Genomic DNA, 24,583 nt, shown 5'->3' with positions numbered 1-24,583 from the left:
TTGGCTGCTTGTAATACAGCTTCTGTTCATTATGCTGCGGCTAAGCTTTGCTCTCTCCAGACACGTTTTACTGAGGAAGAGCATTTTAGCATCTTGTAAGAGGACTGCTGCATTTATGTCTACTTTGCTGATCAATCAGCCCCAGTATGCGTGGTTGAAAGACCTGGGACTGAAAGAAGAAAACGAAGGCGTGTATAATGGGATCTGGGGAGGAAGAGGAGAGGTAGGTTTGTAGCTCGAGGAACCCTGAACCAGTGGCACTGATTAAGAGTTGCTGACTTTCTGGATTAGGCCAACCGAGCTGCTGCTAAAAGCTGGAGGCGCCTGAAATCAATATGCTGCCGAAAAAAGGAAGAAACTTGTTAACTATGTTGCAGTCGGACAGCTATAAAGCTATTGGTTTTGTGCAAAAGAATTTTCAGTGGGAGAGCAAAGTAGAAATGTTTGTCTGCCCCATCCCCCGTTATAGGCTCTCTGAAGTTAATAGTCACTAGGGTTGAATAACCACAAGTTTGTATGTGGCAATCTCTTTAGGCTCCAGCTTTCTGTATGCATTATTTGGCTTGCCTCCTTTGTAGGGCGATGTTATCTTGTTGCTCCTTGAGTGGTGTATTTTTTTCTGACACGCTTTGTGTTTATTATATTTTTTGTATGTGTTTGCATTATTACTTATTCCTTTTTGCATAAAAAAACACTGTGTCTTAATACCCTAGGTATCATACCCTCTCCATCCAATACACACCACCATTTCCCCCTAGTTGTGCATATTTCTAACCTGATTGTAAAATATTCTCTCTTTAGATTGTGACAACATATTGCCCAGCTAATGCTGAGCCAATAGCAAGTGTGCGACAGGTAAGTTTGTCTTTTATCTTTCTGGTGCCTACTTAGAGCAAGGGATCAAAAAAGGCACATGGTAGCCAAAGGCTAATTTGGAAAATAAAGTCCAACACCCTGGTGAGAAGGCCAGTCCTCCACCCCAGCTGCTAGGAAGGAGAGGGAGATGAAATTCTGATCAAGTTGCTGTCTCTGGGTCCTCTACCCATATTAGTCTGGCAATCAGGTGGCTGGTTGGTAAATGTGAAGCTCTTGGGTGGCTGCAATGGTCTCTCTCTCCCTTCCCAACCTCCTGCCTGTCTTTTGGAGGGAAGGTAACAATTTTGCTATTCAGTCTCTCTCTAGTCTTGGGGGTGCTACAGAAAAGGAGGAGTTTCTGCTACTCTCCCTTCCCATAATCTTTTTTAAGGAGTTAGGAGCTTCCCTTACATCCCCCATTTTGTGACTAGCTCTAGTGCCTGTTTCTTCTGTTCATAACTTTCTCATCCAAGTATCTGAAACTGACATTTCTCTTCATGGTTTCACTGCATAGCAACAATGACATGGAACAAGAGTCTTCACAATTTCACTGGTCAACCTGTGCATAATATAGTTTGGACAACTTCCGTGCTGTGGTGCTTAACTAAATTTCTACCCCCTTTATTACAAAAACAACATTAAAAAATGTATGTCTATATTGTGGGGAAAAGAAAAACAGGGTATTCTTAACATAGGTTAGCTCTGGTTAAAATATCAGTGAAGACAGCAGCTCAGCTAACTCAGGTTCACAGCTCGAGTTCAACCCAAGTTTCCCTTAGGCTTTAACTCTTGTTAACCCAAGTTAAAAATCAGAGTTGCTTTGTTTCCGCTACTGTTTTAATCTGGGTTAGCTAACGTGGGTTACCTAACCCTAGTTAAGATGACCCTCTCCACTCTTTTTTTCTTTCAGTGTAGACATACCCTTATGCTCAAATGCTGCCCTTCTGGTCCCATAGGTGAGGTGAGCACAAACCAGTAGATCCAGATGGAGGACATATAGCATGGGGGAGAGAGGGCTTGTTAGCCTATTCTCTTTATTCGCCCACCCTCCATGGGTTTCAGGCTTCATAGATCCAGTGTGGATGGGCTGGGTACAAAGGAGTGAAGCTGGGAGGGTAGATATTCTGCAATACTTTTAATACAAAATAAAAATAGTAATAATAATAGTGGGATTTACAATAATAAAGCAAAATGTCACTAAATGGGCTATGTGTATTCCCATGATTTTTTTCCCAAAGGGAATACAGCTGAAGGAAAACTTTATTTAAACTGTAAACTTTGGCTAGGATAGTAGATATGTTCCCCATATCTTTGTTTATGATATTAATTTTCCAATTTAAATTTTATTTCTAGCAACTATCTTGTCAGCATAGTTAGAAACCAGCATGTCACACTGTGAACACAGTAGCTTAGACTATAACTTTCCTAAAGAATGATTCCTCCCAATTCGGCACCGTCCACAGAAAATCCATTCTGCTTGAGTCATGCTCACTGCCTCTTCTGTATTTCAGCTTCAAGGAACCAGTAGCAAAGTGACTTTTGTGTTTTGTGTCCCCCCCCCTCCTCCCCCCGCCTTAAATCTTTGTTCATTTAGGCCACCTTGGAGGACTATGAAGAAACAATAAAGAAAGCTAAAGAGGCATGGAAAATATGGGCAGATGTAAGTTGACAAATGATTATTCATATTTTTGAAAGTGTCTCTACAGCAGATAAGGACCCCTGAAACCACAAAATTACCCTTTTCTGTTAGAGACTTAATCAAGACCCCATGTCCTATACCAAGGACGGGCAAATTTTTTGGCCTGAGGGCTGCATCGGGCTTTGGAAATTGTATGGAGGGCCAGTTAGGGGAGGGGGTCGTGGCCTGGCCTCCACCCCCTATATGTCCCGTCCCCCCTGGACTCCTGCCCCATCCACCCCTGCCCACACCCTGTCCCCTGATGGCCCTTCACTGTCCCATCCGACCCCTCCTCTCATTCCTGATGCCCTCCCCTCCCTCAGGACCCCTGCCCCATCCAACCAGCCCTTCTCCCTGTCCCCTGACTTCCCCAGGAAACCCTGTCCCTGACTGCCCCCTGTTGGCCCATCCAAGCCCCCCTCTCATTCCTGACTGCCCCCCTGGGACCTCTGCCCCATCCAACCATCCCTTCTCCCTCTCCCCTGACTGCCCCCGGAACCTCTGCCCCTGACTGCCCCCCATCACCCCATCCAACCCCCCCAACTGCTGCCACGGGACCCCTCGCCCCTTTCAACCCCTCTGTTCCCCGCCCTCTGGCCGCCCTGACCCCTATCCACACCCCTGCCCTCTGACCACCCCCCGAACTCCCCTGCCTTCTATCCAACCCCGTTCCCCCACTCCCTGCCCCCTTACCGCGCTGCCTGGAGCACCAATGGCTGGCGGGGCTACAGCCGCACCACCCAGCTGGAGCCAGCCATGCTGTTGCCAATGTGCAGCGCAGAGCACTGGGTCAGGCCGGGCTCTGCAGTTGCGCTGCCCCAGAAGCTCGCAGCCCTGCTGCCCAGAGCATTGCGCCGGCGGCGGAGTGAGCTGAGGCTGTGGGGGAGGGGGAACAGCTTGGGAGGGGCAAGGGGTAGCTTTGGGGCCGGGCGGGACGGTCCCATGGGCTGGATGTGGGCCACAGGCTGTAGTTTGCCCACCTCTGTCCTATATGATACCTTAAACCTAAATTGCGCGGCAAGGACCTCATAATCATACAGCACCTTTTCCAAGCCCTCACTGCCCTCCAGGTCCAATGTGTTCATTTGATATAAAATGCAAACCATTTAAATGTGTCTCCAAACTTTCAGTGTGCCACAGACATTTGTATTGTAATGCGTTTTTGTACTATAGAAGCTGTTGTAGAGAGTGGAAGGAAGCTAGAAGTCTTTAAAACTAAGGGTACATGCAGACTACCTGCCGGATCAGTGGGTAGCGATCGATCTATTAGGGATCGATCTATCACGTCTCATCTAGACGCGATATATCGATCCCCAAACGCGCTCCCGTCGACTCCGGAACTCCACCAGGGTGAGCGGCAGAAGCGGAGTCGACGGGGGAGCTGCAGCTGTCGATCCCGCGCCGTGAGGATGGGAGAGAAGTCGAAATAAGATACATCAACTTTAGCTACGCTATTCCCGTAGCTGAAGTTGCGTATCTTACATCGACACCCCTCTCCCCCCAGTGTAGACCAGGCCTAAGTAAGAAAAAGGTGTGTGTGTCTGTCAGAGAGATGTTTCTTGTTTGGTTGGTTTGTCCTCTCCCGCCACCCTGAAGCTGTCCATGGAGGAGGTTTTATATCTAGCAGGGCAGTTGATCACTGTGGTAATGGGGAAGGCACTAATCTTCTTTCCCCTTGGGTAACTTTTTAATTTTGGGAAAGATGGATATTGCAATTTATTATTTTTCTCACCCCAGAAACCTTTTAGAGAAAATAGCTGTTCTTAGCCCAATAATAATATATTTATCCATCATTGTTGGATGTATCAGGCCAAATTCTTGGCTAGTGTACATCAGCATATTTATGCTAGTTGAGAATTTGGCTCATCAGCTTTCTTTCTGCTGAAATTATCAGCAGTGAAATATAGTTAACAAGGTTAACGTTTAAAATATTCATAGTAGGCTTCAGAATCGATAAGCAGCTGAGCATGAATTGTTTCCATTAATATCAACAGTACTATAGTTTCAGCCTGTCTGCAGACTCTGGTAGATATTACTGGAGTGATTACATAAAGCTCACTTCTTGAAGGTTGTTTTTGCAACCAAAAGGATTAGATGGCTTCTTTTTTTGGACAGTTTAGCTTAAGACATCTCTTAAAATAGGGAATTGTGTTGCCAACTGCTCTGCCATGTAAGTACATTATACATTGGGCTCTAGCAAGATATTCACAATTCACTATGTGAAATCAGGGCTGGCTGGCCTACAAAGGAGGGCAGTAAAAATGCATAGTGAGCGTGGTATGTGAGGAATTTACTTTCTGACAGGTCCCTCATATTTGTTTGAAAATGGTCCACATTTCATATATCCTATACTGGACTAGGATAAGGGGAACAGTAATTTGAAGTCTGCATTCAGCCAATGATGGTGTCTTAGCACCAGAACCCGCAAACCCTTATTCCCATGAGCAGTTCTATTTGAGGCCCTGATTCAGCAAGAATTCAGCCTAACATTAAATATGAGTATCCCACTGTAGTCAGTGGGAGGAGAGAGGACAAAGGTACAGTAACTGGCTGCTTCTTCCCTTGATGTAAATAGTGGCCTGGCTGCATGTGCCTGTAGCAGAAGGTGCAGTTTAGTCTCTGAATCAGTTTCTTTACAAAAAAAAAAAATAATTTTTTTTTTTGTCTAGGTTCCTGCACCTAAACGTGGAGAAATAGTGAGGCAGATTGGCGATGCCTTGAGAAAGAAAATCAAAGATCTGGGAAGCTTGGTAAGTGTCCAGAGAAACGTGTACATATTTGAAAAAGTCAAAATTATGTTTGACTCTGGTTTTAATGTAGCTCTGTGTAATTAAGTGAGAAATTGTTAGTCTTAATAACTTCTAAATACTTTTTGGTTTCCACTAATGATCTGTGGTAACAAATAAGATTTAGTTAACTTTTTTTTTTAAAAAAAAGGAAGTCTGCATTTTTGGTGCCCTATTTTAAAAATAATGCCACTTCACCTTAGAGTTTTAAAGTGATGACATCACAATTCTCAGGCTCAGAATTTAGTGTGACCAGATAGCAAGTGTAAAAAATCGGGACAGAGAGTGGGGGGGTAATAGGTGCCTATATAAGAAAAAGCCCCCCAAATCAGGACTATCCCTATAAAATTGGGACATCTGGTCATCCTATCAGAATTCGATCAATATTTTTCTTTTGCCTCCACTGTCCCTTCTTCCTTCCTTCTTGTACCAGTTCACAAAGCTGTATTTGTTGTAACTTGTGTCTTGTGTGGGAAGCACTGCTTCAGTTTTTTAAGACATTTTGTTTACTGGAAGTGGGCCACAAATATTTATGAATTAATAAATGTAGGATGGGGTTTTCAAAGGTGTTCAGAATTAGTCTAACTCTGCTGGCTCCCATTGGAGCCAGTCATCAAATTCTCAGTGACTTAAATGGAATCGGGAGCTAGCACTTGAAAAAAATCATACCTCTAATTCACAAATGGTCTTAAAACTACACTAGGCTCCTGGTCACGCTGTCATCTCCAGTTTCTCCCCTTCCCCTAAGAGCATTGTCCTCAACACACCTGTCAAAACAGGAAAAAATGTGATTCTGAAACTGTCCTCTTTCCAAACAAAGACCTTTACCATGCTCAATTGTCACCATGCTGCTTTCCCACCTTTCTGTGAGACAGGGCATTGATACTAGAATGATCCTGAAAGAAGACTTCCTCTCATACAGAGCTTTTCAACATGGGTTCTTTCTGGTGATCTGAAAAATGGTGAGAACTAAGATGTGGAGAACGAGGGATTTAGGTCTGTGAAAGGATCTCAGTAAGTGCTGGTGCAGGATATAAAAAGTCGGAGGATTGCTGCTGTTGGACCATTAGGCAGTTTCCTTTAGGGAATGAGTGTGCTAGGTACCTCTGTGTTTACGCAGAGTACTGTTTTCCTGCCTAGTGTGGACAGACAGAGGTCTGAAAAATGTGCTAGAGACAGCATGTGATGCAGCTCTGAATTGCTAAAGCATGAAGTTATTACATGGTTCTCAATCTGATAAGGGGAAAAAAATACTAGAACCCCCCTTGAAATCTATGGTTGCTGTAGTTTCAAACTCCCACTCCTTGCCTTTGGTGAACCCACCATCAACCTTTTGGGAGGCAGAAATTCACCCAGAAAACACTCCAGCACCTTTACAGATACAGATGAATGTTGGTGGATTTTAAAAAAAAAAGCTCAAGTGCCCCTCCAACATCCGTCCCTTAGTTACAGAGGAGGGCACCTCTTTCCCCTTGTGTGGCTGATCTTGAGTGCAGTGTGGTGCAGACTCGTAGTGGCCATAAAGATAAGCTGCCCTTTGAACCCAGAACTCAGACTCCTGGCCTGTTGTGTCTCTGCAGCAGTAGCAGTAGCAATACAGTTCCACATGGGAAATTATTCATTACATTGGAGAAGATGGGGGTTAATATGAGAATTGAAAGGTGAATAGCACTGAATAGTCTTTTTACGTGCCCATCAGGTTGGCAGCTCATAGTCATCCTGCCATCAATCAATACATCTGTGTCTTCTCTGTTGCTTCCAACTGGTAAATCCCCAGCTTATAGCAAAAATATATAAACTGGCCATTAACAAGATTAGGCTTGAAATCAGACGAACATTTTGAACATCAGAGGAGTGAATTTCTGGAACAGCCTTCCAAGGGGAGCAGTGGGGGCAAAAAACCTAACTGACTTCAAGATTGATAAATTTATGGCAAGTAGCTGATCTGTGACTACTACCACCCAGTGTCTCCAACAGCTGGTGATGAGACACTAGATGGAAAGGCTCTGAGTTACTACAGAGAATTCTTTCTCAGATGTTTGGCTGGAGAATCTTGCCCACATGCTCAGGGTCTAACTGATCGCCACATTTGGAGTCGGGAAGAAATTTTCTGCCAGGTCAGATTGGAGAGACCCTGGGGTTTGGTTTTTTTGCCTTCCTCTGCAGCATGGGGCCTGGGTCACTTGCAGATTAAAACTAGTGTAAATGGTGGATTCTCCGTAATTTGAAGTCTTTAAATCATGACTTGAAGACTCCAGCCAGAGGTTATGGGTCTGTTACAGGAGTGAAGTTCTGTGGCCTGCAATGTGTAGGAGGTCAGACTAAATGATTATGATGGTCCCTTCTGGCCTTAAAGTATGTGAGTCTAAAAAATGATCCTGTGTGTTCTTAATGTGGTCAGGTCTCACTAGAGATGGGAAAGATTTTTGTCGAGGGTGTTGGCGAAGTTCAGGAATATATTGACGTCTGTGACTATGCTGTTGGCTTGTCCCGAATGATCGGTGGACCTGTCTTGCCTTCAGAAAGTAAGCACGTGTATTAAAATTTGTATTTATAAAGTTCTGGATATAATGGAGCTCATTCTACATTACTGCACTGTGGATTATATATTTATGCAAGTTACCAGTTTACTGTATCTGCTGTTGTGACTTGTTTGATCTATGTGATGACCTGTTTTGGTGCTACAGAGTGCATCCATTCTTGTCTCAATTAGAAACTACATACATACAGTAACTAAGAACTGAGTTCCTCTCCATTAACAGAGTCGCTAAATCAAAGTATAGAATGAGTACAGCAAAATCTAGCTAGTTTGCACTAAGACATGGGAAACCTGTTGACAATTAAATTTTGCAGATTGATGAGTCAGCAAGAAACATGCTTGTACTTTTGTTTCCCTCATTATCCAACTGACATGATTATTCCTTACAACTAGTTTACCAGCATGCTGTAGAGTACAACTGTAACACAGCATATATTGTATGAGTAATTAATTCCTACAAATAGACTTCACTAAAGCTATTAAAGTTCTGCCGAAAAATGAGATGACGCTAATTGATGGAAATATCTGGCTTGTGGATTATTGAAATCAGTTTCAGCAGATCATCTAGCTGGAATGTAAACACCCTTTCTATGTATTAAGATACTGCCATGCACCAAGACAGCTCTAATACAATTTTGCTGAAACTGACCTCTCTCTTGTTCCCTAGCAGGCTATCTGCATTGACTTTTTTTGTGTCTGTCCTAACAGTTATTAGAAAAATACTCTCTATTATGCAGCAGAGCTTATGCTATGTTTTTGTTCTGATAACTATGCAACTATTCTGGTGCATTTACCAGCAAGTAACTTATATTGTGTTAAAAAATGCCCTACAATTGCCAATACAAAGGTAATAAATTGAGTTCTGCCCACATCACTGCAAAGAAGATAAGATAAACTATCCACCTACTTCTGATAAACAAAATAGATGGGTCCCAGAAGTCGTCAAACTTTGGCTGTCTCAGATCCTGAAGATTTGTTGCAGTCCATGCCTTTTCTTTTTTTATTTATTGAGCAAAACAGTCACGCACACACACACACACACACACACAATCAAATTGCTCTAATTTGTCTTTTATTTTATTTATTTATTTTTCAGGACCTGGCCATGCCCTTATAGAACAGTGGAATCCTGTGGGATTGGTAGGAATTATCACTGCGTTTAACTTCCCTGTAGCAGTGTATGGTTGGAATAATGCAATTGCAATGATCTGTGGGAATGCTTGCCTCTGGTAAGATGCTCAAATACTTTAAACTAAAATGCTGATAGTGGTAGTCTTTGCTCATCATAGCAGAGTTATGTTTGTAAGGCCACTCTCAGGCATGTAAGGAATGCTGTATTTGAAATGTCAGGTCTCTGCTATTCATCCCACATTTACAAACTCTTCACTTCTGATATCTCTAGGTTGGCTTCAAGTCCTGCTTAAAAGCTCTATTCTACCTTATATTACTGTAAGCTCTTTGAAGCAGGGGATGTCTTGGAATTCATGTCTATACTGCATCTAGCACAATGACTGTAACAGCCCAATTAGATACTGAGCCCTCTAGGCTCTACTGTCATACAAATAATAGAGAATATGGTTGACGTTTAAGAATTGGGTATATAGAGCTAGGCATTCGAGTAAGTCATTTTATTTTCAAAGGTTCTGGGTACCTGTAGCTCAGCTTCACTTAACTAGAAGTTCTGGATCCGTAACACCTCTAAATATTGAGCCACTTCCACCTAAGTATCTAGCATTAGACACTCAAATCTGAAAATGTCTGGCTAAGCTTACTGTGCCATACCTCTAACTCTGATTCCTTGCATATTACAAGAGTTGCATATGGTATTTTGGGGAATGAAAATGATTTTGCATTTTTTTTTTTTAAAGGAAAGGTGCTCCTACAACGTCCCTCATTAGCGTAGCTGTTACAAAGTAAGTTTTGGAATATATGCACATATAATTGCTTTTGCACTTTGTCTCTGAGATCTTGTGGCTGGGATGAGAGTGGCTTTGTCTCCTTCCCCTGCCATACAGACAATAACAACGTATATTGAATAAATTTGTTCCCCTGGTTGCCCCTTTTTTGAGTCTTCAGCTGGGCAGTAGCAGATGTCTGGGATCTTAAAGTTCAGCTTCTCAGTGGAGGAGAAATCAATGATGGAGAGTCTGCGTGATGTTCTAAGTGTAACATGTTTTGTTTGTGCACGTACCAATTCTGAGTGAGACTGTGAAACAGCAGCTGATGCTTCCGTCTTCCAGGAACCTCAGCCCAACACCAATGCCTAGATTTCAGGAAGCAACTTCAGGCTCTGATTAGTGTTAGTTCTTGAGGCAAACTCTCCTGCTGCATGCACAGTTCTCACTCTCCTGAAGTTGCCTCAAAATAGAACCTGGCCAAATCCAAAACTAAAAAGCCAGCATGTCTTCCCAAGAATCAAAACTTGCTCACATGCAAAGAGAAAAAACCTTGGACAACTGTAATAATGCCACTCGGTGACACCTGTGATGACACTATCAATACATTGAGGAGATGGCTTGTATGCACTTTAGCCTGTTTTAAGTAATGAAAGTACTACAATATTTATACTACTATTCATTCCTGAGAGTATGCCCCTGCCCCTCCCCCCCATGCTAGATGCTACTTCTGAGAATAATTCCACTGAATTTCCAAAGGAAATACTATGAATTATGCTATAATTGGGATTTTATATGCGCATCTCTCTTCTCTTTGCCAGTTACATCCTGGAAGATGCACGATATTTTAAATATGTGGATTTTGTTATAAGCCTTACTATTACACTGGACAAAGATCTTTTAGGAGAGGAGAATATATTTATATATAAACAGTGCACCTGATACAGATGATAGACTCTTAATTTTTTATTTTTATTTTTTTTGTGACAAAGTGAAAATAGTAACTGCTGATTTTTTTTTCTCACATGCATCTGACTGAGATCTCTCAAATCCCAGCCTCTCAAGAAATTTCTCTTTTTTTCTAGGATAGTAGCCAAAGTTTTGGAGGATAACAAAGTGCCTGGTGCAATCTGCTCCCTGATATGTGGTGGAGCAGATATCGGGTAGGCAAAACTTCTTGCATTTTGTGGAGAAGGGAATGGCGGAAGGGTGGCTTATGGGAATAGTCTAGTTTGAAAATAGCTTTGCTCTCTCTGAGCCTTGTACTACACTTAGAACCAATTGAATCTACCTTGTTTTATTTGCCTCTAACTTGGACATGCCTGTCTATCCATAAACTCTTTAGCACAGGAAACATCCTATCTTGATTATCTGGAAGGCATCCAGCACATTGCTGGCACTGCTGTAAATATGTAACTAATAATTCCATGGACCATTGCTGGAACAACCATGTTACTACAAACATAACAAAATGTGAATCTAGCTTCTAGTTTTGGTGAGGGATTTGTCCCCATTTTTAACTCTTATTCTTCACCTTTCTCCCTACTTTGTAGCCACATCTAACAAACTCTCTGAATAGCCATAAAGAATACAGCCTGGGTATAGTCCCTGCTATATCCCTTCCCCCAACAGCCTTTATGGGCATGCCAGTTGGGGATGTTCACTCCCATAGAGGTGCATGTGAGCCCACAAAGTGCCTAAAGCCTTGGCAGCAGTACACCCCAAGTTGTAGTTGATAGCATGGGTCTGGTAGCATTAGGTTAGTTGCCATGCTAATGGTGCTGTACAAACAGCAAACAAGTGCTTAAAACTTTGTTCCTGTAGGCAGGGTTAGACTTCAGAGTTAGTGCAGATGGCACAGTACTAGACTCTGACACGGAAACATGACACTTATTCTGGCACTTACGCTTCTTTGAGTTGCATTCCAGTTAGGCACTGACTTGATTCTTTTAAATCTGTTTTGTATTCCTGGCTTTCAAAGGCGTAAATGTAACCTTTTGTTATAATTAAAGCTAAGATTTTGTCATGCATATTTTTAGTAAAAATCACAAACAGGTCACGGGCAATAAAGAAAAATTCATAGAAGCCAGTGACCTATCTTGTGCATGACAAAATGGGGAGCTGTGGGGTCCCACACCACCCCTGGGGGCTCTTCTGGAAGCTGTGGGGTCCCTCCACCGCCCATGACCTCCGTGACTTGAGTCCGCAGGGCCTAGGAGCTGCAGGGTCCCCCCACTGCCTGCGATGGCTGGGAGTTCTGGGCCCCGCAGTTCCCAGCTACCATGGGTGGTGAGGAGACCCTGCAGCTCCCAGGCGCTGCGGGCTCAAGTCACGGAATCCAGGACTTCCAGAGACCTCTGTGACAAAATCATAGCCCTAGTTATAATTAAGAAACACATTTCTCATGTCAACTTGCTCCAATTGTACACACTTTTGAGGATAGTCGTGTTCTCTTATGTAGCACAGCAATGGCAAGAGATGAGAGAGTGGACCTGCTGTCTTTCACTGGCAGCACTAAGGTGGGCAAGCAGGTGGCACTTATGGTTCAAGAGAGATTTGGTAAGTATGCAGATTTTTGCTTTTTCCTCTAAGTGTTTGGTTTGTTTAGGAAGTGGGGCTGAGGGAACTCCGACAATAGAACTTGTCTCAGTTGCCTTTTTAAAAAAAACAAAAATTTTTGTGTTACAAGTGCAACAGCGAAGCAGCATTTCTGCTAATTCTAGCCTAATCCTGGACTTTTTTTAGAGTCTTCTGAAATCTGGCCTCTGCTGTACTCAGTGGGCCTGCAAATTGTTTTTTGATGGCCTCTCTGAATCTACCTGATTCTTGTCTAGTATGTGGTAATGCCACTGTGGTCAGCAGTGATTTCTGGGAGAGGTCAACAAAATGATCCTTGGGTAACTGCCTCTACCGACCCAAGTGTAGCTGCCTCATCTTTTCCCTTTTTTTTTAAAGAAAGGGGGAGGATGTGTTATCATCAGGACATCTGCCTCTGCTGCAGAAGTGTTGCCGAATCCTGGCTCCATGCCCGGTTGTCAACATCTAGATATTTTTCAATGGACAATTCTCCATATAAACCAAAAGCCTTGGGCCACTATCCCTCGATCCCTTTGAGGATTTTGGGTTGCATTTTTCACTCTCTTCAGTCACTCCCTGATTTGAACTATAGAATTCACAGCAGCTTTCACTATTAAGGGCTCATCAAAGAATGGAAGGCCATACCTTCCTCCACATTTAGAGATTTAGGACACTTGCCAGGAAAATAAGCACAAGTGCTAATTTTTCTTGCTGATCCCCCTTTGATTTCATTATCATCTCTCTCATTGTCCATGTCTTTCACACGCTGCACTACTTCAGTGTTTTTTGTTTTTGTTTGTTTGTTTTAATTTAAAGCAAAAACTCTCACTGTAGGCTGGACTTTGTTACCCTTAGTCCTTGAGTAGCACCATTGGTTTCAGTGGGAGCATTCGTGGAGTAAGGTATTAGTCACTGTACAGGGACAGTCTATGATTGTTACTCATAGCTAGCTTCTTAACTCACATTATTATTTACTTATTTTAACAGGACGGAGTCTGTTAGAGCTTGGTGGAAACAACGCCATTGTTGGTAATACACAATATAATAATCTCTTCTCATACAAGTTACTTCTAATGTTAATATTGCGTTCATAGTAGACTAATCTTTTTATCAGGGATTGTCGTCTTCTGTGTATGGAAAGTACCTAGCATACAGTGAATGTTATCACAGCTGAAGGCCCAGATTTAATAAGTTCCTTAGGCAACTGCCTGACTTGAAACACATGAAATACCCTGCTGAATCAGGACTAGATAATATGTGAATAATGATCCCTCCCCCTCCACACATACCTCCCTTCTCATGAGCAGTCCTCTACCTTCCAGCTCTCAAGGCTCTACATCCTAGTCACCATCTTCCAGTCAAGGACTAGATGGAAATCCCTTTTGAATGTCAGTGCCTCTCCTTAACTGGCCAGAGGGATCACTGTGGAACAAAACACCCTTAAAAAGCTGAACAGGCAGCCACTGATCTTGGCATTGAGGGATGGGCATTATAAATTGTACCCAAGTGTTTCACATGGTTGTGCTGAACATAAACACTGGATCATAAGACTTCAATTTTTAGCTTGAGAAACCCTATAAAATAGTAAAGCTACTACTGCTGTTCTCTATTAACTGAAAACTGTAATCTCTGAATTTATTTTTCCCCGTTGTTGCTTTTCCCAACTTTGGTTTATTTATTTTTGCATTGCACTCTGCTTGGGTGATAAGTCTAGAACGGTCATTTTCCCATCCTGGTTGTTATGTACTAGCGCACTGCTGTTCTGGGGTTGCAGTATTGTGAGGGACAAACTAATTTAGGAAAATACAAGTGAAAGTCAAGAAACATTTGTCTATGTATTGGGCCTTGGGGGTGTGGTTTTATTTATTTTTCTGGTATATTCAAATAATGGGATATAAACTATATCACTTGATGACCATGTTTAAGGATGGCTTTAATTGGGGGGGTAGGTGATTTTAGTGTTCTAGAATATATTTATACTTAAGTGCCAGCCAATAGGCATATAATTCTGGGAAAACATTCTTAAGAAAAATACCTACTTCCCTCTTTGTTGTCCAGTAGTATAGTTCAGATTTAAGTATCTCAAAGCCTGATCTAGTGCCCATTGAAGTTGATGTGAGTCATTTCCATTGACTTCTAGGGAGTTGGATCAAGGTCTTGGAGAGCAGCTCGGGTAGCTATACATGGGCTACCTCTGCTTGAGCTAATGTGCTACAAGATCAGTGTGGCCATGGCAGCATGGGCTGCAGTTCAGGGTAGGTACTCGAGTTTGTACCCAGCAGGTCAGGCAAGATTGTACCTGAGCAGCTAACCCGAGCTGCAGCTTGTGCCACTGCAGCCACGCTGATATTAACATACTAGCTCACGCTCACACATGTATGACTACCTGAGCTGGCAATTGTACCTCCTTGCTGCTATGTAGATATAACCTTAATGGGGGCAGGAGAAATGCACACTAGTTAACACTTGATGTCCTGGTATACTTTTCCCCCTCTATTGCACGCTTTTAGCCTTCTTTGGTTGTTGAATTTCCAATCTTGCTAATGGATATCAAATCCCTCTGAAACTTGTGTTAAGTTTTATTTCTATGTCTTGTGGCAGGAAGTAGCATAGATTATCTTCCTGTTGTTTTAAACATACTGCCTTTTGTTGTCATGGTCTTGTTTAGGTGACAGGGTAAAAGATGCCTGATCATTTTTGCCTTTTATTTAATAATCTTGTAAACCTAGTTCCTGCTGGCTAATCTGTCTGAAATCTTTTTGAACAGTCAAACCCCAGTATGACACCAGTTTGAGCTATCTTAATTTTTAAACTTCTTTTTCTGCTTCATGATTTTTTATTTTCTTTTGCTGCCCTGGGTCTGCTGAATTAGTCAGTTGTGCCCTTTGGCATTGATTCTCCATGCTATCTGACTGCCCTTTGGTGGTATTTCGCCAGGCCATCTGGGTTCCACTCAAGCAGAATAGAGAGGGGAGGGATGCAGAAAGCTGGTTGCAGTTCTTGATTCACAATCAAGTTGTGTTGCTTGGGGAACTTTGTTCAAAGTGGCCTGGAGAACCAAACCTTTGTGCTTAATTCCAGATACATACAGGAAACTAGTTTTAAAGTGCCCTTAACCTACACTATTCATTCACCTCTTTCCTAGTGCTACCTGAAAGGCCTAATATAGTTTACTATGTTGACTAATTTGTGTCCACTGAATTTAGAGGGGCTTGGAACCAGAAGCCAATAACTTACACCTTGATGTTCAATTCCTCTTTAAGTGTTTGAAGATGCAGATCTTAACCTAGTCATCCCTTCTGCTCTATTTGCTGCTGTGGGGACAGCAGGCCAGAGATGCACAACTGCCAGAAGGCTGGTGAGTAAATATGTATTGTACAGTTGGGATAGTTAAATCATCCAGTATGAAGGAGAACAGGAGTATTCTTAAAACATACTTCTAATGCATCTAGAGCCAGTGGGACAGGAAAAATTACTCTTAACCTGCGGATCATGATTTAAGTTCAGAACTATTTCCTTACATTTGTTGTTTAAAAATACCCAATCACGCTAAAACATAAATGCTAACATTTCTCATCCTTTATACTCATTGAATCTCACTTTGCTTTCATTGCCAAGGCAGTCATCTTCATTTATTTGAAATATACTGTAGTTTCTTCTAGCAAGTAGTGCAGCAAGTAGTACAGTGTTTGGATTATAGCACATAGGGATTTTTCTTTAGTTTTTAAATAAGTAATTTCCAGTGTATTAAAATTGTTTTGACTATCTCTGTTACTATTTTTTTTGTAAAAGCTTGTTTTAACAAAATTTAAATATTAGAGTCTAATTTAACTGATGTCCCTTTTTAGATGAATAGTTCCTGCTCAAATTATGGTTTTGTTCAGTAGAACTTCAACTAAAAACTAATGTGTTCAGCGCTCAAATATTTTATCTAATTATTACACTTCAGACTTCAAAGCCAAATTAAAAATAAAAACTAGTCTGTTTTGCACCAGCCTTACAGATGTCAGTTGTTTAGCTACTATAAAAAGTGCAATTTTGGTATGAGGAACTTCTTCTCAAACTCAATAGAAGCTTTAGAAAGACATTTATAATCCATTGTAAATTAATGTTGCAAATTAAACCATAAGCAAACAAAACAAGAATAATATATCAGTGTGTTTTCACCATTTATTTTGACTTGTATTTGTTTTAAATTGATAGCTTACGTACTGGATTTTTGTGTAAGCTCTTGAATCTTAGCATGAGACTTCACAACAGTAACTTGATATCAAAGTTCACTTGAGATGGGGAGCAGCAGTTTTTTTTTTTAAAAACTGACTGAAATGTGAAGATTAGCAAGGCTCTACTGTAAATTTCAGTACTTTTGTAGTGAGAGGGGCTGCATGTCTTCAATTTTCAGTCCAGTGAGCGGGGTAGGATGGGGTGAGAAAAATATTTCAGAGTTGCTAACTAGATTTTAAATCTATTTATCTTCTCTTAGTATTACTGGGGACTGATTCAACAGGCATTTTGTTGCTAACTCTCTCAATGTTATCATGAGTCTTATGATATTTGGAGGGTTTTTTCCCTAAAAATCCCCAGGTTATAGTAGTGTGTGTGTGTATTCTCAACTTTTCATTTGGAAAAATATGCTTAGACCTTGTGGAGAAAAGCTTTGAAAATGTGACCTGGGCGTCCCCTGAAGACCCAGAAGGCAAATTAAGACTCTCTTCTAAAAAAAAAAAAAAAAAAAAAAAAAAGAGAATAGCTTTTAAGCCAGTCTCATGATTTTTGAGGCCTTATTTAGGCTTTTTTTGAAAGCTTGAGGTTGATTATACAGCTCCTATTCTTCAGGGATGCCCAAAGCTCAACACATGAAGTTCTGCAAATTTCAACAGCTGTGATATATTACTAACTGCTTCATAAAACTCTTGTGACTCTATTTAGTTCTTGCATGAAAGCATCCATGATGAGGTGGTGGAGAAACTTGCTAAGGCCTATGCACAGATTCGCATTGGCGACCCATTGGATTGTAAGTAGGGTTTTCTTTTATTTGCTCCTACTTATGGAGGGAAAAGACTATTACAAAATGATTGAGTTAGCTTCAGTTAGAATAGGAGCTGTGAAATAGGGAGGAGGAATCTAATTAATCCTAATTGTTTTGTTTATCTTGGACATATTAAATGGCTATTTTCCCAGCTATCATGGTGATAGGCATGTTAGAAATGTATACAGTTGTCCTAAAATAATGTCTTTGATTTCTATGCCATATGTAATATGTTTTTACTTTTCAGCCACCACTCTGTATGGGCCTCTCCACACTAAACAAGCAGTGATGATGTTCCTTGATGCAGTGGAACAAGCCGAACAGCAGGGTGGCTCTGTGGTGTATGGCGGGAAGGTGATTGTTTTTACTATCTGGGCTGTTAGAATAGAGCATCAGAAAAATGACCACAGATTGGTGGGTGACGGAGAGCCCAGATCATATTCTGACTGGTTGTATGAAGCTGTCAGGAGCTTCAAATATGTAAGTCTATCAAGTCCGACACATGGTGGGTGGGGATGGCTTGACCTGAAGTCTGAAGCAACATGTTTTAGAGAATTGAGGTTAGTCTGGGAAAATGAAATCCTGAGTTCAATGTCAGCTGTGCCACTAACTCAGTATCTGGCCCTGGACAAGTCTCTTGCACTTTCCCCAATCTGTGGAAAGAGAATCCTGCTTTCCTTATTCCTGTGTTGTTTAATTGCAGTTCACATTTTCACATACAGAAAAGCAGCTCCCCTCTCCTCCAAACCCTGGCCTCCCATTCTCAATGAAACACTGGAGTTAGGGCTCTGAAGGACATCCTGAGTCATGTAGGCATCTCCGTGGAGCAGGATAATAAACTCTTATCCAGGACTTCAATTTGGATTATTGCAATCTCCTCCCTGACACCCATATCTTTCCCAGGTTTCTGGCTGGTGGGTCTTGCCCAAATGCTCAGAGTCTAACTGATCACCATATTTGGGGTAGAGAAGGAATTTTTTCCTAGTTCAGATTGGCAGACACCCTGGAGGTGGAAGGAATTTGCCTTCCTCTGCAGTGTGGGGCACGGGTCACTTGCTGGTTTTAACTAGGGTAAATGGTGGATTCTCCGTAACTTGAAGTCTTTAAATTGTGATTTGAGGACTTCAGTAAATCAGCCAGAGGTTAGGGTCCCATTACAGAAGTGGGTGGATGAGGTCCTGTGCAGGAGATCTGACTAGATGATCATGATCGTCCTTTCTGGCCTTAAAGTCTTTGAGTCTTTGTCTCCACCTTCAGTGCATTCAGAACATAGCCAAGTGACCTTCCCTGCTTGCCATTCACAACACATATGGGAAGAGGGAAGTTTACTGTCTGTAGGGTCACTTTGCAATTTGATTTTGTGTGTGTATAATTGTATATGTAATGCTGTACATTTTGCTCTTCTATTCTGGATGTGTTACAAAGTAGAAGTTGGTACAGTGTGTTCAGTTTAGCTACTCATGGAAGGTTTTCTGTTTCTCATTGCAAGATATAGTTATTGCATCCAGACTACTGAATGGGATGCACTACGTGTACCTAGTTCCTAAGCCAAACACTTTTTTTTTTTCTGAAGTAATAACTTGGCTATCACTTTTTTTGTGTGTTTTGAAGGTTCTAAATCGCCCTGGTAACTATGTTGAACCAACAATTGTGACCGGCCTTCTCCATAATGCATCCATCGTGCACACTGAGACATTTGCCCCCATTCTTTATGTGCTGAAATTCAAGGTAAAAAAAACAACAACCAAAAACAGGAGGAGGAGTGAAATGAGCTTTGGTCCAGTGTTATTCAAAAGTGCATATGCCCTGTATGTTAAATTGAAGCATGCAAGGGGGAGAGGGAGAATGAGAGAAGTATTCCCAAGTGTGTGTCATGTTCATGAAACTGTCCTAATTAGGTGTATTATTGGCCAATTATTATGATTCTTAACTGTAGGGGTATCTGGCATAACTGCATAGCTCAGGACTTGTTTATGTTTATAATCTTATTTAAAAAGCACCAAGGCTTAAAGATGGTAGTCTATACAGGACTGTAGATGATTATTGCATAGATTGGGGGTGGGTAGGGGGGAAGCTCTTTGTCATTGCCTTTCTGTACAACCAGTGTGTGCAGGCATGCTAATATGTGACTAGGTGTACAGCTATTTGCCATGTGATTAACATGATGCAACATGGCACTAGTTTAAGTTAGCATTCTGTTTTTCATGGTACCTTTTTGTGGTGGTCACTGCTTATCTTCAGTAGTCCTGGCATAACTACTTATGTAATTCCTTCCAGACAGAAGAAGAGGTCTTTGCTTGGAATAATGAAGTAAAACAAGGTCTTTCTAGCAGCATCTTCACCAAGGATTTGGGCAGGATTTTCCGCTGGCTTGGGTATAACTCTTATATTTTTCCTCTTTCTAAAACACAGGATTGTCTAATTTGCAAACACTTAGTCAAACATTACTACTTCAACATTAAAGCCTCTTTTAGAGAAGACACCTGGTTCTTTTCCTTACCATGTGACTACAGAAGTTCACATTGTTTGTCTACCTTGTCTTTGCTCTTAGGCCCAAGGGATCAGACTGTGGTGTTGTAAATGTCAACATTCCAACCAGTGGGGCTGAAATTGGAGGTGCTTTTGGTATGTTAATTACATTTCCTACCTTGATGTTTTGGAACAAATTGATAAATTTAATAGCAATACGTCACCAGGCCCAGATGGTATTCACCCACGGGTTCTGAAGGAACTGAAATATGAAATTGCAGAACTACTAACTCTGGTATGTAAACTATCACGTAAATTAGCCTCCGTACCAGATGACTGGAGGACAGCTAATGTGACACTGATTTTAAAAAAAGGCTCCAGAGGCAATTCTGGCAATTACAGGCCAGTAAGCCTGACTTCAGTATCAGGGAAAATTGGTTGAAACTATAGTAAAGAAAAGAATTATCAGACACATAGATGAACACGATTTTTTGGGGAAGAGTCAATATGGCTTTTGTAAAGAGAAATCATGCCTCACCAATCTATAAGAATTCTCTGAGGGAGTCAACAAGCGTGTGGACAAGGGTGATCCAGTTGGTATAGTGTACTTGGACTTTCAGAACGCCTTTGATAAGGTCCCTCACCAAAGGCTCTTAAGCAAAGTAAGCAGTCATGGGATAAGAGGAAAGGTCCGCTCATGGATCAGTAACTGGTTAAAATATAGGAAAAATAGTAGAAATAAATGGTCAGTTCTCACAGGGAAGAGAAGTAAATAGGATCCTCCAAGGACCAGTGCTGTTCAACATATTCATAAATGATTTGAAAGAGGGGTGAACAATGAGGTTGCAAAGTTCACAATCAATACAAAATTACTCAAAATGGCAGTCAGCTTTGGACTTTACTAATAGTTACAAAGGGATCTGTCAAAACTGGGTGACTGGGCAGCCAAATGGCAGATAAAATTCACTGCTGATAAATGCAAAGTAAAGCACACTGGAAAATATACTATCTCAACTATACATACAAAATGGGATTTAAATTTGCTGTTACCACACAAGAAAGATCTTAATGTCATTGTGGATAGTTCTCTGAAAACATCCACTCAGTGTACAGCAGATGTTAAAAAAGTTAACAATGTTAGGAACTATTAGGAAAAGGATCAATAATGAAAGAGAAAATATTATAATGCCAATCCGTGGTATGCTGACACCTTGAATACTGTGTGCTGTTCTGGTCACTCCATCTCAAAAAAGATATTAGAATTGGAAAAGATACAATGAAGGGCAACAAAAATGATCAGAGTCATGGAACAGCTTCCATATGAGGAGAGATTAAAAAGACTGGGACTGCTCAACTTAGAAGAGAGATGTTTGGGAGGGGAGGAATGTGATAGAGATCTATAAAATCATGAATGGTGTGGAGAAAGTGAATAAGGAAGTGTTGTTTGCTCCTTCACATAACACAAGAACCAGAGGTCACCCAATGAAATTATGTTTAGAACAAACATAAGGAAGCGCTTCTTCATCCAACACACAGTCAACCTGTGGAACTCATTGCCAGGGGATGTTGTGAAGGCCAAAAGTACAACTGGGTTCAAAAAAGAATTAGATAAGTTCATGAAGGATAGGTCCATTCGTGGCTATTACCCTAAATGATCAGGGACACAACTTCATGCTCTATATGTCCCTAAACCTTCAACTGCCAGAAGCTGGGACTGGACTATAAAGCATGGATCATTCGATAATTGCCCTGATCTGTTCATTCCATCTGAAGCATCTGGCACTGGCCGCTGTCAGAAGACAGGATTCTGGGCTAGACAGACCGTTGGTCTGAACCAATGTGGCCGTTCTTATGATACTTTTAGATGATCATATCCTACAGCAATGGGGCCTATGGTATAAACCTGAGATTCCATTTTTAAAAACAAACATCGTTTTTGTTTTTTTTCCCTTATGAATACTATTTTCTTCTTGCATAGATTCTGGTAAAGACTAGTCACAGCATTGCCACTTTAAGAATAGCTTATTTCAGGTCTTCTGACCACTTGATTTTTAAGGCCAAAATCTGCCCAATTTCCTCACTGTAAATCTACAGAAATCAATGTTATTGCTCTGCATTTATGCCAGTGTAGCAGAGACTAGAATTTGGCCAGTGGCAAATTTTCTGTTCCATTTAGAAAAATATTTATTTAATAAAAGGATAGCATATGGAACACTTATTGCTGTGAAGGAAAGGTAACCCAAAATACCTTGATGATGGGTATGTTAGAATAGATCTCATAGCTTAGGGTAACAACCTCTCACTGGGACGAAAGCACAAACTATTAAAACCAAAATTCCAATTGCTGCATGCATAAGGAAAATGGCTTTTAGAGAACCGCTATGCATGTTGTTATTGAAACTTGATTCCAAATCGTGCCAGCTAGTGAACTTCTTCCTAAAGGGAGCTGTAAAAATATATTCACCTTTGGCACGTCTCTCTTCTAAACCTCCCCATCCTGTAACAAAACAAAATAAAACTGCCATAGCATTTCTCTCACACTACGTAGTTATTTTCTCCAGTGAAAACCAGCCATTCACATAATACAGTTGTCAATAGGAAGGCAGTGAGACAAAGTGGGTGAAGGCCAGCATTTTCAGCCTGAGTATGTGGAGGTGGGTCTCTGTTTTTCTTGTAAAGTGGGGGAAGGAAAAGAGCTTTTTTACCTCTGAGAGTTTTAATTGAACTTATTTAAAAAAACCTCTAATCTTCCCCACAGTACAAATATAACTTTGGTTGAAGTGTGGGAGCATAAAATAACCACAAAGGAGCTTCTAGCCCTCAGCAGTGTAAATACAATTTTTTTTTTTTTGGTAAGGTGGTGAAAAGCACACTGGTGGTGGAAGAGAATCTGGCAGTGATTCGTGGAAACTGTACATGAGAAGGTCCACTTGGTAAGAGCTAGGCTTACATAATTTGTATACAAATCAATGTAAAATTGCACAGGTAAACTTGCTAAAGTTGATCTCTTGCAACGGAAGATTTACAAGCTAACTTCCCATGGCAGCAGGAATAGTCCCTTAGCAGTAGTGTGGACACTACTGGAACTTCCTAGCTAGTAGCAGTCTCAGAGATTGGTCAGTGGTCTGTTGGCTAGACTGCCCAAAGAGCTACAGAGACCAACAGATTTTTGTAACAAATAGTTCATTATTACAGAGCAGGAGATAACCAATTACAGGTATAATCTGCCCTTTGTTTAAGAACAAGGAGGAGATATATTCATCCAAGAAGGAAGTAGGGTATTAAAAACATCCAATACAAGGCCAAAAATCTAGATACCCATCCTTTTTGGAAAAGAGGGGAAAGTCCTGACATCTATAAAAGGAATTATATTTTTAAATATATTCGTTTCAATCTTCCTGATCTTGAACTTGTTTGAGTAAAATATAATTGCTCTGATTTGTAAGGAAATCTGTGAGGTTGCCTCTACAGAGAGTAAGGCCACTAGTGACAGTGGCAAGTATTTAGGTAAATACTTAATTTCTATGAATGTCCATTTTTACTGGGCGACTATTGACACACACTGTCCTGAACCATATGTATGCCAATAACTAACATCCTTGCTTCTGTATGCAGAGGGCCACATAGGGTGACCAGATGTCCCATTTTTAAAGGGACAGACCCGTTTTGGGGGATTTTTTCTTATATAGGAGCCTACTACCCCCCACCCCCGTCCCGTTTTTCACAGTTGCTATCTGGTTACCCTACACATAGTATAGACTAGGAAGTAGAAGTTGTTTTCAGTAGTAGAAGTAATTTGAAAGACATCAGTCTGCCTCAACACTCTTGGTTGGAGACAAATGGAGGATTATATCTTCAGTCTGGTGAAGAGGAGGTAGTTAGGGAGGGGATGCAATCCTCCTGTGCTGCCCAGTTTTTACACTGTAGAGATTGGTAAAAATGACTTTTTGCCATGCTTTTTAATTTAAAACAAACTGGCAAATGCTTTAAGGAAGGCTTGTATACATGAAACAGTTCTTGTAATTGATTTCAATGATCAAGTCTATTTCCTAAATTCTTCTTGTTTCTCTTTCAGTACAATCAACTACAGCAAGGATTTGCCTTTGGCTCAAGGAATCAAGTTTCAGTAACAACCTTGTGAAAGGGGGTATCCTGAAAACTCCTGACATTTCAGAGCCATGCACTTTCTAACCTTTGACTGAGATAATGATTTGAAACTATACTGCACCAAAATAAACGCAGCAGCTACAGTACTGCTATGTCAGAAAGCCAATTGTTATATTTTGCATCAAATTCTTATTTCAGTTCTGAAAAGTAAATTTGGAGGGAGGGGTTTTGCATTGCATTAAAGTGGCCTGCAGAATTTTACAATGCCTTTTCTATGTGCTGCAGCATCAGCAGAATTTCTGTGCCCTTGTCCAAACACTGACCTTGCTGTGGGTGTGGTTGTTAGATCCATGCTTCAGAAATGCATGTTCAGTGTTTAACCAATATCTTGTCCCATATCAGGGACTGTAGTACAGGGGCTGCTGATCCCCTCTTAAATATATAAATAAAAGCACATTTCAGAGACTCATGATGCTTCTGATTTTTTTTTTTCCATGACTGACTTAGGGCTAGGACTCTTCGACTTACTGGCCCCATTTTCTCCCTGCTGATAGTTCAGTATCAGAAGTGCCCTTGGGCTGGATGGACCATTTGATATTCCTTGCTGTCAGTCAACAAGGAGGACCCCATCCCTTGTACCGGGACAGA

The 24,583-nt window shown here is 41.2% G+C and overlaps 1 protein-coding gene across 1 annotated transcript; it reads left to right on the top strand.

The window, feature by feature from the left end:
- Positions 1-24,400, top strand: ALDH7A1 (aldehyde dehydrogenase 7 family member A1). Its single transcript, XM_045021655.1, has 18 exons — positions 1-223; positions 802-855; positions 2,450-2,515; positions 5,203-5,283; positions 7,721-7,844; positions 8,955-9,087; positions 9,727-9,771; positions 10,839-10,916; positions 12,215-12,312; positions 13,318-13,359; positions 15,594-15,688; positions 17,260-17,344; positions 17,607-17,713; positions 18,971-19,087; positions 19,637-19,734; positions 19,911-19,984; positions 22,686-22,761; positions 23,904-24,400. The coding sequence occupies exons 1-18, from the start codon at positions 32-34 to the stop codon at positions 23,956-23,958; spliced, it is 1,620 nt and encodes a 539-aa protein (XP_044877590.1). The 5' UTR covers positions 1-31; the 3' UTR covers positions 23,959-24,400.
- Positions 24,401-24,583: the final 183 nt, after the last annotated feature.

Source organism: Mauremys mutica, chromosome 6, assembly GCF_020497125.1.
Source record: "Mauremys mutica isolate MM-2020 ecotype Southern chromosome 6, ASM2049712v1, whole genome shotgun sequence".
NCBI lineage: Eukaryota > Metazoa > Chordata > Testudines > Geoemydidae > Mauremys > Mauremys mutica.
The sequence above is the reverse complement of the archived record's forward strand: the minus strand, read 5'-3'. Positions and strand labels throughout refer to the sequence as shown.

Coding starts and splice junctions, on each gene's coding strand:
- ALDH7A1 (XM_045021655.1), top strand. CDS start 32: ATGCTGCGGCTAAGCTTTGCTCTCTCCAGACACGTTTTACTGAGGAAG. Junction 5,284..7,720: donor TCAAAGATCTGGGAAGCTTG/GTAAGTGTCCAG, acceptor TAATGTGGTCAG/GTCTCACTAGAGATGGGAAA. Junction 17,714..18,970: donor CTGTGGTGTATGGCGGGAAG/GTGATTGTTTTT, acceptor TGTGTTTTGAAG/GTTCTAAATCGCCCTGGTAA.